Source organism: Salmo trutta, chromosome 21 (genome assembly GCF_901001165.1).
Source record: "Salmo trutta chromosome 21, fSalTru1.1, whole genome shotgun sequence".
NCBI lineage: Eukaryota > Metazoa > Chordata > Actinopteri > Salmoniformes > Salmonidae > Salmo > Salmo trutta.
In genome coordinates, this window is record NC_042977.1 from 14,150,732 (window position 1) to 14,170,947 (window position 20,216).

Consider the following 20,216-nt stretch of genomic DNA (forward strand, 5'->3'; position numbering starts at 1 on the left):
ACAAATTCTAGCAAATTTTTTAAAAAACAAGCCTGAAACTCTTTCTAAAGACTGTTGACATCTAGTGGAAGCCCTAGGAACTGCAATCTGGGAGGTATTCCTTTGATTTTCCCAATAACAAGGATTAGAATGGGCAGACACCTCCAAATCAATTCCGGATGGATTCTCCTCGGGTTTTTGCCTGGCATATCAGTTCTGTTATACTCACAGGCATTATTTTAACAGTTTTAGAAACTTCAGAGTGTTTTCTATCCAATACTACCAATTATATGCATATCCTAGCTTCTGGGCCTGAGTAACAGGCAGTCTACTTTGGGCACGTCAGTCATCCGAATTTCCGAATACTGCCCCCGGCCCTCAAGAAGTTAATGATAGTCACGTCATGACAATGCATAGGCACAAATCTGTGCGGAAACCATGCGTGGGATCACAAACTCAGTACCACCACCACAGTTTTTCCACTGCTAGAGTTCCTGCACCTCTTACGCCTCGATCACACCGACAGCGTCATTGCGCAAAATAGTACTCAGCATCATCTGGATATGTATGCAACCAATGTTTAACATTTACCTTCTGCTACCATTTCTGTCAAACCGTCTACGAGTACAATTTGACACACATGTTCGATAAATCCAACGTATGCACCACACAGAACGCACTGCAACTGCCTCTGCAATGCTGCAAGGAAAACTCAGCGTTCCATTGGAAATGAATGTACTTCTGGTGTACCAAAATGAAATAACGCTATCGGTGTGATCGAGGCGTTTTATAGAATATTAGCTCAAAAGTATTGCGGAGTTCTTGCACCTAAATGTAAACAGTACCGGCACTTAAAATGAGTAGCGTCACCTATTTCAGTCCAAGTCAAGCATTGATAGCGTTCCACAAAAGTATATTGCTTTAGGTTATTTTAAGACATCGTTCTCTTTAGTTGATTTAAATACATTTTGAAGGTTTTTCCTCTAACTTCTCAAGTCAATAATTTAGTAAAAGGCTTTACGGCTCATTGAACATAGTCAACATCAATCAGTATGATCTAATGTACTGCAGTTTTGACATAGTTATCTGTCCCTTTCCCAGCAGTAAACTTCTCATTCTATTGGCCACTGCTGTTGAAATATTTTTAAACTAGTTTGATGCCAAAACATGTTGACTTACGTCAGTTTTTATTAAACTATTTTTCATAATGTGGAATATTGGTGACATGAGTGATTTAATAATTTGGTAGGTCAGTCTACTTAACTGCACTATATAAATGAGTCATCCCGCAGTGTTTGTCATTATACCCTGATGAAGACAGCTTATCTGTCGAAACGTTGGACATAAATGTTTTTGCATCTGAGCTCCTAGAGTGTTCTGCTCTCCTTTATTTTTTTAAGTGTTCCACTCCGCTAGCCAGCACCTCGCCTAAATAGGTGTGCGTTTTCTTTTCACTGTGTTATCCTCTTCTACAGTGTGCAAATTACAGGGGGCCAGGAGTGCTCAGTTGGTTCATGTTCTTTCAATCGAATTCATCGCTGTAAAGTACTCCCACTGTCTTTCGCTAGCAAACTTACATCATTGTATTGACTGGGTCCAGCCAGCTAGTGAACTTGCAAAATTGTTTCAACTGGGCCCTTCAGTTTCCCGGGACAGCTGTATTTGCCTCCTGTATTTCAGACCCTTTTCAGGTCTCCCAGCATTCCTTTTTACAAAGGTCATTTTGTCAGCAAGACACATCAATTAACTCCGGCTACAAGAGTGTAGGCCTAATGACAATCGCCGAATGTCATTACACTTTTTGGTGTTTTGTAACCGATGTCTCTTTCCATTCATCAAATAATGGGTGTAGTGGCAATTCCCTATGAAAAGCCACTGGCAGAGGAGAGAGCCGTCAATCACGCTTCCACAAGAAACCACTTTCCAAACGTTACTCTTTTGAAGTTTTAATGTCACATGCACAAGTACAGTGAAATGTCTGTCTTGCAAGATCTAAACCCAACAATGCAGTAATCAATGTAGTACTAAAGATAACATAAGGTAAAACAACACAATAAATAAAGTAAATGATAAGAACACGGGAATTAAGTAAACTATATACAGGGTCAGTTCCAATACCATATTTACAACATTCAGGGATACTGGAGTGGGCGAGGTAGATATGTATAGGAGTAAGGTCACTAGGCATCAGGATATGATAAACAGAGTAGCAGCAGTGTGTGAGGAGTCAGTATAAATGTGTGTGCATTAGGCTTGGGCGGTATATTGTTTACTGAGTTATTTGGAAATAGCCATGGGATGATTTTTCACTACTGTCAATACCATTTGAACCTATTTCTTTGAAGTATTTTAATACATTTTAATATTTGTAGCTACTTTTTAAAGTAATAAATACCTGCAGTCAACTTGTGCAATACGTTAGGAGATAAAGCAGATTGCTTTTTTTCTTTTCACCTGTCACATTATTTTACATTAGGAAGCTTACCGTAGTTCCCCAGAACAGTTGAGACAGTCATGTTTGTTTGTAAATAGCACAACGGGAGAAGCAGGAGCTGGTCCAGCTGTGTAAAGACTGGGGTTGTGTTTTGTAATGCAAGTAAAGGGTTATTTTTTTTCTTCTTCAATAGAGTAATCAGGGACGTGCAACTATAGTATTCCTTCACAGAAAATACATTAGTGCAACACATTCATGAGAAAATAGCTTAATTCTCATCAAATGACAAGAGAAGTGCAACACTATTTGGCTAGCAGCCACACAAGTAGGCTAAATGAGCTTACAATGAAAACGCCTGGTCTTTTTTGAAAAAAACTATGCATGGCCATCAGATTTCTAATGTCTATTATAAAAAGAATGTAGCCAGCTACATTTCCTAATGTTTTGCTTAAATGTAATCTTGCATTTTTACCAGAGAAAAGTAGCTACACATCAGTCAGAGCGCTGTCTGCTGATAGAATGCCCGTAAGGGGAATTCTTATCCGAGTGGAGAAGTGCAGCTGAAGCACTAAATGTGTCTGATGTCGAGCAGAAATGACAATAAGAAGCATTTCAGATCTGCATTTACAAAACGCAGAAAGATATTTCTTATGCTTTGTATCATCTTTGCCTGCAAGAAAAACGTAGAATTCTGCATTAACCCAACCCCTAAATTTGACTTGCTAGTTAATCGAAGTGGCTGAATTAAGGTGACTGGGCATCATATTGCTCTCTGCCATGTTTGAGATGTCTAAAGCCCTTTTGGATGAGTTAGTGGCAGCTGTACAAATATCTAGATTTCCTTGTTTTTTTTTCTCCTCTCACTTTTCACCTGTTTTCTCTCCTCTCTTCTTGGAGCAGAGCAGGCTTGTTGCCCTAGCGACTTAAGATTACACACAGACACCACGTGTACACATGCTACTTCAGAGCCGGTACTGTTCTTCCTTCAGACGATCATGCGTCAACTTTGTTCATTTGCACAATTTTTCTCATTCACATTCGCTTATCCAAACTCACCAAAAATTATATTCGGTAGCTCCTAACTATATATGTATGATTTTATGAGCTGGATTACCAGTCTTTGCAATTAGTTTAGTTTTGTTTGCGCTCGTTAGCATATTTAGCTAGCAGCCTCCATGGAAATTCCCTATTGTGCTATTTTTGTTAACATTCTGGTAATAGACGCCCAATGGTTTTTCTTGCATGTTTTGGTGCCCCCTTGTGTACTAAGCCAGTAATACCATATATCCCGGTATGACTATATGAAAATCTGGATACCGCCCAACCCGTATGTGTGTTGGCGTGTCCGTGTGTAGAGTCCAGTGTGCATAGACAGTGCAAAAATAAAATACAAGGGGCAACTCAGATAGTCCGTGTAGCAATTTAGCAGTCTTTTGGCTTGGGGACAGAAGCTGTTCAGGAGCCTGTTGGTGTCAGACTTGATGCACTGTTCGGAAGCCGAGAGAACAGTCTATGGCTTAGGTGGCTGGAGTCTTTAACCATTTTCCGGGCCTTAAGGTGAAGTTACCATTTTATATTAGGCATATAACATATAAATAGCTCCAATACACATATTCCTATACAAAAGGTGCAGAGAGATGCATTCTATAAGCTTCATGGCTCCTACAGCGGGCTCAAAATGCACTATTTGAAAACTGTAATTATTTTGTAGTGGACCAACGTGCGCAGCTCTACTCAGTGATTTGTTTGACAATCGGAAGAGAACCCCTTGGCAGGTTGTGTTCATGCCACATTAATAGGTAATGCATATTTACCATTAAAATGCATCTCTTTACTATTAGTCCCATTTTTTAAAAAATGAAATAAATAAATAAAATAAATCACAAACTGAAAGTCCTAGGGAAAAAATTGAGACCCCGAATGTCCCGGCATGATTTGCGCTCTGCTTTTCTCCCTCCAAAGATGGCCTCAGCAACAGCCACCTATGGACAGAAGGAGTCCTCCGACCAGAACTTCGACTACATGTTCAAGATCCTGATCATTGGCAACAGCAGTGTGGGTAAAACCTCCTTCCTGTTTCGCTATGCTGACGACTCCTTCACGCCGGCTTTTGTCAGCACGGTGGGCATCGACTTCAAGGTGAAGACCATCTACAGGAACGACAAAAGGATAAAGCTGCAGATCTGGGTGAGACACTGACCTTAACTGATTCTGTCATCCCTCTGTTAACCCCGAATGAGGTCATGTTTGTTATTAGGGGTGTTCTGGCTTTAAAGGTCCAATGCAACTGTTTTTATCTCAATATCAAATCATTTCTGGGTAACAATTAACTACTTTACTGTGATTTGTTTTCAATTAAAATGGTAAAAATAATTTAACTTGAAGTGTCTAAGAGTGAGGAGAGAAACTGAAAACGACCTGTTATTGGCAGAGCGGTTTGGACCCATGATGTCACAAGGCAGGCCAAAACTCCATCCCACCAAAACAGGCTGAAATTTCAGGCAGTCTTTTGAAACGACTCTTACACTAAAAGGGCAGGATCATAATTTCACATTATTTCTAACTTCATAGTGTGAAAAAAAAGATATATATATATATGTGAGAAGGGCTTTATAAATACATTTCATTGATTGGCTACTTTGAGGAATCTAAAATATATTTAAATTTGTTAAACGCTTTTTTGGTTAATACATGTGTTATTTCATAGTGTTGATGTCTTTACTATTATTCTACAATGTAGAATAGTAAAGACATCAACACTATGAAATAAACACTTTTTTGGTTAACACATTTGTTATTTCATAGTGTTGATGTCTTTACTATTCTACATTGTAGAATAATAGTAAAGACATCAACACTATGAAATAACACATGTATTAACCAAAAAAGCGTTTAACAAATTTAAATATATTTTAGATTCCTCAAAGTAGCCAATCAATGAAATGTATTTATAAAGCCCTTCTCACATCAACTGATGTCACAAAGTGCTGTACAGAAACCCACCCTAAAACTCCAAACAGCAAGCAATGCAGGTGTAGAAGCACGGTGGCTAGGAAAAACTCCCTAGAACGGCCAGAACCTAGGAAGAAACCAGACTATGAGGGGTGGCCAGTCCTCTTCTGGCTGTGCCGGGTGGAGATTATAACAGAACATGGCCAAGATGTTCATAGATGACAAGCAGGGTCAAATAATAATAATCACAGTGGTTGTCGAGGGTGCAACAGGTCAGCACCTCAGGAGTAAATGTTAGTTGGCTTTTCATAGCCGATCATTGAGAGTATCTCTACCGTTCCTGGTGTCTCTAGAGAGTTGAAAACAGCAGGTCTGGGACAGGTAGCAAGTCCGGTGAACAGGTCAGGGTTCCATAGCCGCAGGCAGAACAGTTGAAACTGGAGCAGCAGCACGACCAGGTGGACTGGGGACAGCAAGGTGTCATCAGGCCAGGTAGTCCTGAGGCATGGTCCTAGGGCTCAGGTCCTCTGAGAAAGAGTGTGCGAGAGAATTAGAGAGAGCATACTTACATTTTCACAGGACACCGGATAAGACAGGAGAAATACTCCAGATAAGACTGTCCCTAGCACCCGGACACAAACTATTGCAGCATAAATACTGGAGGCTGAGACAGAAGGGTCGGGAGACAATGTGGCCCCGTCCAACGATACTCCCGGACAGGGCCAAACGGCCACCCTTTGCCTTGATGACAGCTTTGCACACTCTTGGCATTCTCTCAATCAGCTTCACCTGGAATGCTTTTCCAACAGTCTTGAAGGAGTTCCCACATATGCTGAACACTTGTTGGCTGCTTTTCCTTGACTCTGTGGTCTAACTCATCCAAAACCATCTCAGTTGAGGTCAGGTGATTGTGGAGGCCAGGTCATCTGATGCAGTACTCCATCACTCTCCTTCTTGGTAAAATAGCCCTTACACAGCCTGGAGGTATGTTGGGTCATTGTCCTGTTGAAAAGCAAATGATAGTCCCACTAAGAGCAAACCAGATGGGATGGCATATCACTGCAGAATGTGTGGTAGCCATGCTGGTTAAGTGTGCCTTGAATTCTAAATAAATCAGACAGTGTCACCAGCAAAGCACCCCTACACCATCACACCACCTCCATGCTTCACGGTGGGAACCACACATGCGGAGATCATCCGTTCACGTACTCTGCGTCTCACAAAGACACTGCGGTTGGGACCAAAAATCTCAAATTTGGACTCATCAGACCAAAGGACTGATGTCTATTGCTTGTGTTTCTTGGCCAAAGCTGGTCTCTTCTTATTGGTGTCCTTTAGTAGTGGTTTCTTTGCAGCAATTCGACCACGAAGGCCTGATTCACGCAGTCTCCTCTGAACGGTTAATGTTGAGATGTCTGTTACTTGAACTCTGAAGCATTTATTTGGGATGCAATTTCTGAGGCTTGTAACGCTAATGAACTTATCCTCTGCAGCAGAGGTAACTCTGGGTCTTCCATTCATGTGGCGGTCCTCATGAGAGCCAGCTTCATCATAGTGCTTGATGGTTTTTGCGACTGCACTTGAAGAAACTTTCCAAGTTCTTGAAATTTTCCAAATTGACCTTTCCTTCATGTCTTAAAGTAATGATGGATAATCGCTTCTCTTTGCTTATTCGAGCTGTTCTTGCCATAATATGGGCTTGGTATTTTACCAAATAGGACTATTTTCTGTATACCACCACTACCTTGTCACAACACAACTGATTGGCTCAAATGCATTAAGAAGGAAAGATATTCCACTATTTCACTTTTAACAAGGTGCATCTGTTAATTGAAATGCATTCCAGGTGACAACCTCCATGAAGCTGGTTGAGGGAATGCCAAGAGTGTGCAAAGCTGTCAAGGCAAAGGGTGACTACTTTGAAGAATCTCAAATATAAAATATATTTTGATTTGTTTTACTTTTTTGGTTACTACATGATTCCATACATGTTATTTCATAGTTTTGATGTCTTCACTATTATTCTACAATGTAGAAAATAGTAAAAAATAAAGAACCCTTGAATGAGTAGGTGTGTCCAAACTTTTAACTGGTGCTGTATGTAAACACAGAAAAATCTGTTTTTTTGACTGCACTGGGGATTGCTCCCCCAAATTACAAATGTATATCATCTAATGGATACATAGTCGCCTGGTGTGGGTGAAAAACTGACGGTGACATTTAACCACAGTGGTAAGTAATCGCCAACCCTGGCCTTGGTGGGCCTTGGTGGGCAAATGTACAGGGTATACAGGCTTTTGTTTCAACCAAGCACTAACACACCCGATTCAAAGAATATACTGCTCGACAAGAGCATGATCAGTTGACTCGGGTGTATTATTGTTGGACTGGAACAGAAGCTTGCATAACCTGTAGCACACCAGAACCAGGGTTGGTGACTACTGTTTTACCTTATTTTCATATGAATGAGCTCAAAGGTCTTGGCATGCAGGCTAGTTCTCCAAGTTTGATACCAATAGGCTATACAGTAATGGGGGAAAGATGGGAAATATCGCATGACAATAGGCAAGACTATAATAGTAATATATGCCATTTAGCAGATGCTTTTCCGTACGAAAGTTTGGCTTTTTAGGGGGCGAGTTTGTTTAGGATTTTGGCAGACCCCTATGCTTTCATGCACACATCTCCATTAGAGGCCTATGACAGCGGTGCCTAGAGAGGCAAGGGGGTGCAGAGGAGCAGTATCGGTACACTAGCAGGAGGTTTGTGTCTCTGGTGCCAGTCTCTCTCTGTCTCTCTGTCTCTCTGTCTCTCTGTCTCTCTGTCGCTCCTGTGAGGAATATGTTTTAGCTCTGAAGATTGGTTGTGACACCACGTGCGTCATGGTGGGTCGTCTGCATCCACCCCCTTCAGCAGAGTAGACCTCGCTGTCGAACAACACATACAGTACCAGTCAAAAGTTTGGACACCTACTCATTCCAGGGTTTTTATTTATTTTTACATTGTAGAATAATAGTGAAGACGTAAGGAATCATGTAGTAACCAAAAAAGTGTTAAACAAATCTAAATATATTTTATGTGAGATTCTTCAAAGTAGCCACCCTTTGCCTTGACAGCTTTGTACACTCTTGGCATTCTCTCAACCAGCTTCATGAGGTAGTCACCTGGAATGCATCGCAATTAATAGGTGTGCCATGTTTAAAAGTTAATTTGTGGAATTTCTTTCCTCAATGCATTTGACTAAATCAGTTGTATTGTGACAAGGTAGGGTTGATATACAGAAGATAGCCCTATTTGGAAAAAGAACAGCTCAAATAAGCAATACACACACACGCAGCTCAGATCTAAGGTGGTGGTAGCTATTCTCATCACAAGACTTTAAGGAGAGTACATCCACACCCAATATATAATCTTGATTTATATGCTGCTTGACGTGTGGAATAAACCAAGATTATATGCTGTCAGTGTGGGTTTACTCTATTCATATGATCTTGTGAGCACGACCATATCCCTGTGTCATAAGATAGCTGAAGACAGAAAACGAACAGAGATGCTGATAAATGTGTGTAGTTTCCTAAATCGCCTCGATTAATATGCCAAAGCGGCTGCCATTGCTGTCTCAAGTGTAGAATAATTTATGGCCTAATGACGCCCATCTATCGCACTGCTATCTCTCTGCTTGTTTAAATGTGAAATATGCATAAATCGCTTTCGCCATTTCCAGGTTGGTAAAATTCAAATAGTTTGCCTAATTTCAGTTTGTGACAAAACAAGCAATGGATAGTGTAGAGAATCATTGTACCATATAAACCGTTGTGAAATATATTTTCATTAAACCAAAAACATTGTATTTTCAGCTGTTTGAAGCTGGTGTACAAAACCAAATGTAAAAGACACAAATTAAACTTAAGAATGGGACGCATAGAAATGGAGCACATAGAACCGATCTACCACTTCTTAGACAAGCTTTCAATGAGTGACAGATCTATAACTCACATTTTCTATGTGAATGGTCGGGTCACCCCAAAAGTTACATAGTGCAGGTATAAAACAGTGTTTTACACTGATTTACTGCACTGCTACATGTGCTGGCTATAAATTGATACTATAACTAAACTTCTGACATCACATAGAATATTCTGAAGTTAGTATCTGTCATTTTTATCCACAACTACATTTGTTATATGCAGCGACAATGTTTAAACATGGATGTGGGGTTAAACTTAATGCATTATTTTTATATGCTGTAGTACATTGGGATTTGGTGCGCTTTTTCTGCTGCAGGACTATTTTTGTGCATGATTATGTGTGTGTAAGATAATGATTCATTGTGATGTGTGTTTCTCCCAGGACACTGCCGGACAGGAACGCTACAGGACCATCACCACGGCCTACTACAGAGGAGCCATGGGCTTCATCCTCATGTATGACATCACCAACGAGGACTCCTTCAACGCCGTGCAGGACTGGTACGGGACCTGTGTGTGTGAAACAACTGTATGCATGTTTGTCTGTCTATCGGTATTTACACTATTTACAAAAGTATGTGGACAGCCACACCCGTTGCTGACAGGTTAATAAAATCGAGCACACAGCCATGCAATCTCTATAGACAAACGTTGGCAGTAGAATGGCCTTACTGAAGAGCTCAGTTACTTTCAACGTGGCACCGTCATAGGATGCCACCTTTCCAACAAGTCAGTTCTTCACATTTCTGCCCTGCTAGAGCTGCCCTAGTCAACTGTAAGTGCTGTTATTGTGAAGAGGAAAGATCAAGTTGCAACCACGGCTCAGCCACGAAGTGGTAGGCCACACAAGCTCACAGAACAGGACTGCCGAGTGCTGAAGCGGGTAGCGAGTAAATATTGTCTGTCCTCGGTTGCCACACTCATTACCGAGTTCCAAACTGGCTCTGGAAGCAATGTCAGCACAAGAACTGTTCGTCAGGCGCTTCATGAAATGGGTTTCCATTGGCGAGCAGCTGCACACAAGCCTAAGATCATCATGCGCAATACCAAGCGTCGGCTGGAGTGGTGTGACGCTACCGCCATTGGACTCTAGAGCAGTGGAAACGCATTCTCTGGAGTGATGAATCATGTTTCACCACCTAGCAGTCCATCGGACGAATCTGGGGTTTACTGATGCCAGGAGAACGCTACCTGCCCCAATGCATAGCGTCAAATGTAAAGTTTGGTGGAGGAGGAATAATGGTCTGGGGCTGTTTTTCATGGTTCGGGCATTGCCCCTTAGTTCCAGTGAAGGGAAATCTTAATGCTGCAGCATACAATGACATTCTAGATGATTCTGTGCATCCAACTTTGTGGCAACAGTTTGGGGAAGGCCTTTTCCTGTTTCAGCATGACAATGCCCCCGTGCACAAAGCAAGGTCCATACAGTAATGGTTTGTCGAGATCGGTGTGGAAGAACTTGACTGGCCTGCACAGAGCCCTGACCTCAACCCCATCGAACACCTTTGGGATGATTTGGAACGCCGACTGCGAGCCAGGCCTAATCGCCCAACATTCGTGCCTGACCTCACTAAAGCTCTTGTGGCTGAATGGGAGCGAGTTCCCCACAGCAATGTTCCAACATCTAGTGGAAAGCCTTTCCAGAAGAGTGGAGACTGTTTTAGCACCAAAGGGGGGACCAATTCCATATTAATACCCATGATTTTGGAATGAGATGTTCAACGAGCAGGTATCCACTTTTTGGGGGGGTCATATAGTGCATGTTCTGCAAAATGTGAATAATTTGACGACTGGGTGAAAGAATGGCAGTACCAGTCGAGCGTCAGTTGCTTTGCCCGGTTGGATGAGGGTCAATGCATGGAACTCTATTTTCTTTAGTTGTGATAGGATCCGTAATATAACTACAACAATTGAATGTGTGTGTGCAGGTCCACCCAGATCAAAACGTACTCCTGGGACAACGCCCAGGTCCTACTGGTGGGAAACAAGTGTGACATGGAAGACGAGAGGGTGGTGGCAGCAGACAGGGGCCGCCAGCTCTCTGACCAACTAGGTGAGTTGGAAAACTGTACTAAATTACCCAGTAATATAATAATAAATCCTTTGTCCTTTCCCTAGAAAATGAGTCATTGTTTTATGTGCCTACTCTATTACTGTGTACAGCTGAGTAATTACATTCTGGTTACCGGAGTAGTTACTGAGCAACTTCATGCCGTAAGTACAAGTTCATTTAAAGTGTTGCTCATTACAAGAAGTAAACATCATGTTACATTCAAACGACTCTTAATTAATCAGACATCGGTCTTTCCTCTGCAGGCTTTGAGTACTTTGAGTGCAGTGCCAAGGACAACATCAACGTCAAGCAGACGTTTGAGCGGCTGGTGGACATCATCTGTGAGAAGATGTCAGAGAGCTTGGACAACGCCGACCCCGCCGTCACAGGGGCCAAACAGGGGCCCCAGCTCACCGAGCAGCCCGAACGCCCCCACCAGGACTGTGCTTGCTAAACACCCACTACACACGCACCATACACGCACACACCTGACCCCTCACACACCCCTTCCTACAGCCTCCTCAGCTGTTGGAAGAGGTATGTGATGGGTTTGTGTTTTAGATGGAAGAGCCTGGCTGAAACAACTCTGTTATTCCATATTTCAGTCCCCCGTCCATCCATAGGTGTTTAGAGTCCAAGTTCACATTCTGACTCCACTTACTGCGGCCTCGAACCTGAAGGGATTTCATGTATTTTTTCGAAGGGCCACATTGCTGATTATCTGTTTACTGTTGATAGCTTCGTTGTTTTTTAGATGTCCTCAACTGGCTGGTTAGCAATCAAATCCATTTAAGTGGCGTGATTGAGGTATGTTCAAAGTCCACATTTTGGGTAACAAATATTTTTATGAGATTTGTTTTTTCAAACGTATCCGACCAAAATCACATGCATATCGGTTATCAGTCATGGTCATTTCCTAATATTTTATCATTGCTGCGTTTAAGAAAAAAATAACTTGATGATGTGGTAAGTACTGGTCCCTGTCTCAGTTTTAATTTTTTGTTATTTTTTTAACCCATCTTTTGTTTTTTTTAGCAAACCTAGAAAAGTGTCTAAGTAGAAGAGTATATATAAATGTTCAACTTCGTAATATAATAAATATGCATTTTAGAATTCAAATATATAAACAAATGGTATAAAATTAAAATAATTTAAGGTGTAAAAATATCTGTGCTTTGTGAGAGGTGCATGTTGTATTTTTTGGGGTTTTACCATGGAACGTCTAAGAGCTGTTGGCCATGTCCCGCTGAATCAAACTGGCTTGTTTGTTTCGCTGTTAGGGTAGTGTGAACAACAGTTTAAAATGTAGCTTCTTATTCCTTGTCAGTGTACATAACTGCTATTCTACAGCACAATCACCTCTTATTCATGTGTACAACACACACACACTCCCAGTCAGGACAACACTGGGCTACTGCACCCATATACTACAACACTGACCAATGTTAACATCACGTTCCAATCTCTTTCCCATATTCCGTATGGTTTGACTTTTATTTGTTTTTTGGATTGATTTTGATTTTTTTTTAGCATGTTCAATGTCATGTTTGAGTGATTTTGGTCTGTTTCAGTGTAGAGATAGTTGCTTGTTGGTATATACATGAGGAAAACGTAGTCAATGAAATGCACTCCGGCACATGAAGATATTTGGTCAGTTATGTCACGACCATCTATATTTACACACAGTATTATGTCTTATTTATTTTTAGATGAGGTTCTTCATAGATGATTGTTTGCGGGCTGCGCTCTATCGCAGTTGAAAAAAAGGCTGTTATCAGTATTGTATGGGGTGGTTGGTTTAAACCAGGCTGTCCTTTTTGAGATTGAATTGATTTGACATACTCCTGCCCGAAAACACTTACATTCCACTGTATGTGTCCTGATCATGTACAAGCTGTTTCAATGGGAAATGCTTTTACTTCCATTTTCCATGTTTCTAAACCAACTGAACCTTTTAGGGTGGGTGTAGTACCAGTGTGAATACTGTATTACTCTGAGAGAAATACTGTGTCATTGGCCAGCCTGGTTCTCCAATATTAACTGCCAACAAACCTGCTAAAGGTCATGTCTGTTACAAATACTGTTTGTGTGAAGTCTTTAGGCAGCTTTGCTTTAATGTTTTTTCCAAAGATGTCCCAATTAGACTACCAAGCCAAAAATGACACCCACTGGGACAAGACTTGTTTGACATGTTTTTGGAGCTGCACTGAGTAAAAGGCCTGTAGTACTGTAGTGTAAGAGAAGCATTTGGTATGTATGCCTACTCCCTGTGACAGTTTTCAAAAAAGGGAGAAGTGTGTAAAGTATAATCAGTACTTTTTTTAGTGTTATTTAACGTGGCAAGCCAGTTAAGAAAAAAATATTATTTACAATGACGGCCTACTGGGGAAAAGTGGGTTAACTGCCTTGTTCAGGGGCAGAACGACCTTGTCAGCTCGGGGATTCGATTACTCGCCCAACGCGCTAGCCACTCGGCAACCTGTCGCCCCTAATCACATCCTATTATTTTTGATGCAACAACTTTAGTTTACTTTGTTGATTTGTGTTTTGCTACAGCTGTAAACTTGCCTCTGACTTAGGTATGTGTCCAATTCAGCTTTCTTAGCTCTCCTCCCTTAATTTCCCCCTGTAAATAAGCTTTTTTTTTTTGTTGGGTTTTAGCCTTGAATTGTGCTGTAACACTGTAACTCCAGGTTTGCTAAAACCAAGGAATTAATAAACAAAATCTAAAATAAGTATTTGTATAAACTTAGTTAACATTTATTTGAATCTGAGGCAACTCCACATTTTACCTTTCGGTGTACAGTCCCTTAGTCCAAACTGATCATTTTATCACCCTCATCGAGCCACTAGGTGGCATAAGTGTAGAGCTCCCAGTACATCAAATGCATTTAGGGATGCAGTTCAGTTCAAGCATTATTTTTCCCCTTTTCATTCTGGTGACCGGTATTGTACTAATGTAACAAAGCCTGTAATACAACAGGATAATAGAGGGGGGAAAACATATGCACCTATACTAATCTGTCTCTGGGAGAGGCCCTAATAATTGCTGGCACAGTGTGTGATAGGGCAGTCAGCCCACAATAAGACTTGACAGATTAAATAATTCAGTGAATTTAATAAACATCTTTGAGAGATAAAATCCCATTAAAAATGGCTACATGGGGCCAACAACAATGAAGGCTACATTCATGGTGACAACACATAGAACTGCACAACAGAATGAACAGAATTACTGTACACGAGCTTACAAGACATGCACAATTCATAATTGCAAAATAAGACGTTTTGGTAAATAAAATATACATTTGTCATTGGTAAATAAGTGCTTGTAAACAAGTAAGGCATATTACACAGTGGATGACAGGCACTCAATGACATCCTGGTGTTTAGTTGCACTCATTGAGATTGTCCAGTTTACATGCAGATAATGCTACCCTTGTAGGCTATGTATTGAATTTGTCTATTGGAGAGCTGATATGCATGTTGCCCCGAAGAGGGCAGCAGAAATTGTCCGTTTGCTACAAAACGGGCTTATAGCCAACATTTTTAAGAGACCCATAGTGTTCCAGTTCTAATGGTTTTTCAGGTCTGAATTTGTATTCTATTATATGAGAAAAGGCAAATAGCCTACTGTGTTTCAGTTAGTCAATATCTTCAGAGGATAACTAACCCCATGATGTTGGGCGCCTCAAAGGCCTAAACAATCCTCTAGTAAACTTGCACTTGCTTTGGCATAAGCTGACATCCATTACTGACATGGTTCATAACCTTTTGTTTCAACTGGGCCACTTGCTCTCTGAGCACACTGGCTGTGGAGGCCAGTTCAGTGTTCTGTGTCTTAAGGTTTTTGACCTTGTCTTCAAGACGCGATATTCTCTCCAGCTTTCTTTTGCGACACTTGGACGCCGCTATTCTGTTACGCAGCTTTTTCCTCTCTGCTTTGATGCGCTCCTGGTTGTCCATGTCAATAGGAGACAACGGCGGGCTGTCTCCAAAACACTGCATGTCGGGGACCGTCTGCGGCTCGTCCTTGAACGCCTGGAGTCGTGACAGCGCTGCCGCAGCCGCCTGTTGATGGGCGCTCATCAGATTAGAAGGTGGCGGTGGGAATGGAATGGTATCCGTGGAATAATTCACTGAGGTGCCCAGTGGGCTATTTCCATAGCCGTTCAAAGTCGTGTACACTGGCAGATCTGACGGCAAGCCGACCGGGGCTGCGTTGGAGCCGATTAGGTCCAGTCTGTCCGGTGGTACGCACGTCCCCTCGCTCAGCTGGTTCTGCTTGTGAAGATCCTCAAGCGCCTTCACGAAGCCTTCCGCGAATTCTTGTTCGTCGCTGGCTGACTTCGGGTAGAGGAACTGAGAGGTTGGGGTCGTTGTAACCATTCCATTCGATTGGATAATCAATCGTTCTAGGTCCGGGGTGGCCAATTTCAAGAGTCCCAAGTCCGAAGAGGTCAGAATTCCGTCTGCGTCCCGGAGATTCGGTTTCAGATTGGAGCTTTGGTCGTCCAGGTTTAGACTCATGTCTTTTTTCATCATGCTGTTGTAGGAATAGAGGCTTGAGATCCCTCGAGTATTCAGCACACTACCAGGGTAGAGGGTTATTTCCATTATAACCCTTCACATGAGGGTCTGTTGAGCTTTACGCATAAACTACGACGATTCAACAGTTAAACTCAGGCAATAAAACACAGTTCAGGTTAGTTTCCTGTATTTTTCCTCTCTTCAAACTCTGATCGAGGTAATCGACTGTCCCCCTTTAGCCTACCTTTTATGCCTGAGGCTAAAACAATAGTAGTGGCTTAGCTTTTCCTGCTCTTCTCGCCCGCTTCTAGCGCTTTTTCCCAATGGAACGACTGCTATGCACACACCCAACCCTCTGCTTGCTTCCTAACGCTAAAAATTCCATTATGTCACTTCAGCACGCTAAGATTGGCCCAAAATGACGTATGCTTCCGGTCTGATTTAAATAATGGGCTGAACCAGTCATTATTACCATGGAGACTTTAGGTAAACTGCAAACAGTGCGGTGCATTATGGTTTGATGTCATAAAATAGAATACTCGGGGTCGCCAAAAGAGACTGGGCGGGGCATTATTGGAAACTAGGAAGGCGCAAATAAGGTTTATTCAGCTCACTCAACTTGAATTTAGACAATGGGGTCGTTTTGAGTGGTTAAGCGAAAGCAACCGACTGTAGATGGAAGTCGACGAGTGAAGTTGGGGGAGGTGCATCTGTGACAGCCGAAAGTCGGACACTGATGTGGTTTTCCAAAATCTAGGCTTAGTGCGACATGGCAGTGTTGCCATTGTTTATAATGTCGAAATAAACATGTCTCCAACAACCACCATATCACACACTCACACGCTGGAAATATGTGTGTGCATTGTAAACCAATTGTTGAGAAAGCCTCACAATCATTTGAATTACAGTAAAGTTGGTTCCTGTTTGTCACGTCTTTGGTCACGTTCGCGTGGGTCAAACAAAAACACCCAAATGATTGGTTGACAAATGAGCCTCCAACAATGCAGACGATTGTTGCAGGATGAAGTTGGTGAAGAGCAACTGTAGAAACTAGCAGTCGACTACAGTCAACTTCATGAGCTTTAATCACATAATTTTTTTTGCAAGCCGGCCACTTTTTATCCCCAAAAATGCAACACACTGAAAGGTGGTGACCATGACAAGTGATCCACTCGAACGCGCCCATTGCGATGAATACAACCGGTGTAGACCTTACAATGAAGTTTTAAGAAAAATACCTACAAAAAAGTTACAAATAATTAACGAGCAGCAGTAAAATAACAATAGCAAGGCTGTATACAGGGGGTACAAAGTCAAGGTAATTGAGGTAATATGTGCATGTAGGTTGAGTTAAAGTGACTATGCATAAGATAATAAATGGAGAGCAACAGTGTAAAAGAGGGGTTTGGGTAGCCCTTTGATTAGCTGTTCAGGAGTCATATGACTTTGGGGTGTAGAAGCTGTTAAGAAGCCTTTTGGACCTAGACTATGACTATGACAGTCTATGACTAAGGTGGCTGGAGTCTTTGACAATTTCTAGGGCCTTCCGCTGACACCGCCTGGTATAGAGATCCTGGATGGCAGGAAGCTTGGCCCCAGTGATGTACTGGGCCGTACCCAGTACAGAAGGAGAGATTGTTGTCCTGGCATCACACGGCCAGGTCTCTGACCTCCCTATAGGCTGTCTCATCGTTGTTGGTGATCTGGCCTACCACTATTGTGTCATCGGCAAACGTGATGGTGTTGGAGTTGTGCCTGGCCATGCAGGCATGAGTGAACAGGGAGTACAGGAGGGGACTGAGCACGCACCCCTGAGGTGCCCCCGTGTTGAGGATCAGCGTGGCGGATGTGTTGATACCTACCCTCACCACCTGGGGGCGGCCCATCAGGAAGTCCAGGATCCAGTTGCAGAGGGAGATGTTTAGTCCCAGGGTCCTTAGCTTAGTGATGAGCTTTGAGGGCACTATGGTGTTGAACGCTGAGCTGTGGTCAATGAATAGCATTCTCAAATAGGTGTTTCTTTTTTCCAGGTGGGAAAGGGCAGTGTTGAGTGCAATAGAGATTGCCTCATCTGTGGATCTGTTGGGGCGATATGCAAATTAGAGTGGCTCTGGGGTTTCTGGGATAATGGTGTTGATTTGAGCCATGACCAGCCTTTCAAAGCACTTCATGGCTACGGACGTGAGTGCTACGGGTCGGTAGTCATTTAGGCAGGTTACCTTAGTGTTTTTGGGCACAGGGACTATGGTGGTCTGCTTGAAACATGTTGGTATTATAGACCGACAAGGACATGTTGAAAATGTCAGTGAAGACGCTTGCCAGTTGGTCAGCACATGCTCGGAGTACATGTCCTGGTAATCTGTCTGGACCTGCAGCCTTGTGTATGTTGACCTGTTTAAAGGTCTTACTTACGTCGGCTACAGAGAGCGTGATCACACAGTCGTCTGGAACAGCTGATGCTCTCATGCATGCTTCAGTGTTACTTGCCTCGAAGCGAGCATAGAAGTAATTTAGCTCGTCTGGTAGGCTTGTGTCACTGGGTAGCTCGAGGTTGTGCTTCCCTTTGTAGTCCGTAATAGTTTTCAAGCCCTGCCACGTCCGACGAGCGTCGGAGCCGCTGTAGTACAATTCAATCTTTGTCCTGAATTGATGCTTTGCCTGTTTGATGGTTTGTTGGAGGGCATCCTTGAAAGCGGCAGCTCTACGCTTTAGTTCAGTGCGGATGTTGCCTATAATCCATGGCTTCTGGTTGGGGTATGTACGTATGGTCACTGGGGGGGGGGGGGGGGGGGACGTCATCGATGCACTTATTGATGAAGCCAGTGACTGATTCCTCCTCAATTCCATCGGAAGAATCCCAGAACATATTCCAGTTTGTGCTAGCAAAACAGTCCTGTAGCTTAGCATCTGCTTCATCTGACCACTTTCTTAATGACTGAGTCGCTGGTGCTTCCTGCTTTAGTTTTTGTTTGTAAGCAGGAATCAGGAGGATAAAAGGATGGTCAGATTTGCCAAATGGAGGGCGAGGGAGAGCTTTGTACGCGTGCGTCTCTGTGTGTGGAGTAAAGGTGGCCTAAAGTTTTGTACCCTCTGATTGCACATTTAACATGCTGGTAGAAATGAGGTAAAACGGATTTGAGTTTCCCTGCATTAAACTCCCCGGCCAAAAGGAGCGCTGCCTACGAAAAATACACATGAAAACTCTCCTGGTAAATAGAATGGTCTACAGCTTATCATGAGATACTCTACCTCAGGTGAGCAAAACCTTGAAACTTCCTTAGATTTCGTGCACCAGCTGTTGTTTACAAATATACATAGACCGCCACCCCTTGTCTAACCAGAGGCCGCTGTTCTATCCTGCCAAAAAAGCTTTAAACCCGTCAGCTGTATGTTATTCATGTCGTTGTTCAACCACGACTCAGTGAAACATAAGATATTACAGTTTTTAATGTCCCATTGGTAGGATATACGTGATTGTAGTTCGTCTATTTTATTATTGAATCATTGTACGTTGGCTAATAGGACCGATGGTAAAGGTAGATTACCCTCTCGGCGTCGGATCCTTACAAGGCACCCGGACCTTCGTCCCTGATACCTCGGTCGCTTTCTCCTGCGAATGACGGGGATGAGGGCCTTGTCGGGCATCTGAAGTAAAGCTCTTTTCAGTCATAAGACACGGTGGCAGAAACATTATATACAAAATAAGTTACATATAACGTGAAAAACATACACAATAGCACAATTTGGTTATGGGATCGTAAAACGGCAGCCATCTCCTTCAGCGCCATTCTATCATTTGACAGCTGTATGTGAATAAACGCACTTAAACACTTTTATTTACCAAATATACACACACACACCCCACTGGGCAAACACTGGTCGACTCAAGTAGTTTCCACATCGTCAAAAATGTAATCAACGTAAGGGAATATCACATTTTTTTCACCCAATTGTTTTTGCTAAATCCAATGAAATGGTGATATTTTTTGTTGATTTCATGCTGAATTCAAATTAGTTTACAACTCAACCAAATGTTAATCAAAACTAGATGATGAAATTACGTATGTGCCCAGTATGAGACACACACTTTCAATGAAGAATAGACTGACACTTCAACAAACTGAACTGGGCTGTGTGCCTGCTTGAGTGTGTGTTTGTCATTGTGTCACTCAGTCTATTCTTCATTACAAGTGATCTATATATACAGTATCTATATGATGACAAAGAAAAAAGAGGATACATCTCTAGAGACATTGTATCAAATTGTAGTTGTCACATGCGCTGAATACAACTGTGAAAT

The 20,216-nt window shown here is 42.3% G+C and overlaps 2 protein-coding genes across 2 annotated transcripts in view; one reads left to right on the forward strand and one right to left on the reverse strand.

The window, feature by feature from the left end:
- LOC115156748 (ras-related protein Rab-3A-like) overlaps positions 1–14,128 on the forward strand; it is a 32,941-nt gene extending 18,813 nt beyond the window's left edge. The window contains exons 2-5 of the mRNA XM_029704395.1: positions 4,376–4,600; positions 9,716–9,834; positions 11,262–11,386; positions 11,650–14,128. Of these exons, the coding sequence (XP_029560255.1) occupies positions 4,376–4,600; positions 9,716–9,834; positions 11,262–11,386; positions 11,650–11,840 (660 nt within the window). The 3' untranslated portion in view covers positions 11,841–14,128. The remainder of the gene's footprint in view (positions 1–4,375; positions 4,601–9,715; positions 9,835–11,261; positions 11,387–11,649) is intronic.
- A 356-nt stretch (positions 14,129–14,484) lies between these two features.
- Positions 14,485–16,330, reverse strand: LOC115156747 (transcription factor jun-D). The gene has a single exon (XM_029704394.1). The coding sequence runs from the start codon at positions 16,001–16,003 to the stop codon at positions 15,098–15,100; it is 906 nt and encodes a 301-aa protein (XP_029560254.1). The 5' UTR covers positions 16,004–16,330; the 3' UTR covers positions 14,485–15,097.
- Positions 16,331–20,216: the final 3,886 nt, after the last annotated feature.

Excerpts from the sequence above, each read along its gene's own strand:
- LOC115156747 (XM_029704394.1), bottom strand. The coding sequence starts at position 16,003 with ATGGAAATAACCCTCTACCCTGGTAGTGTGCTGAATACTCGAGGGATC.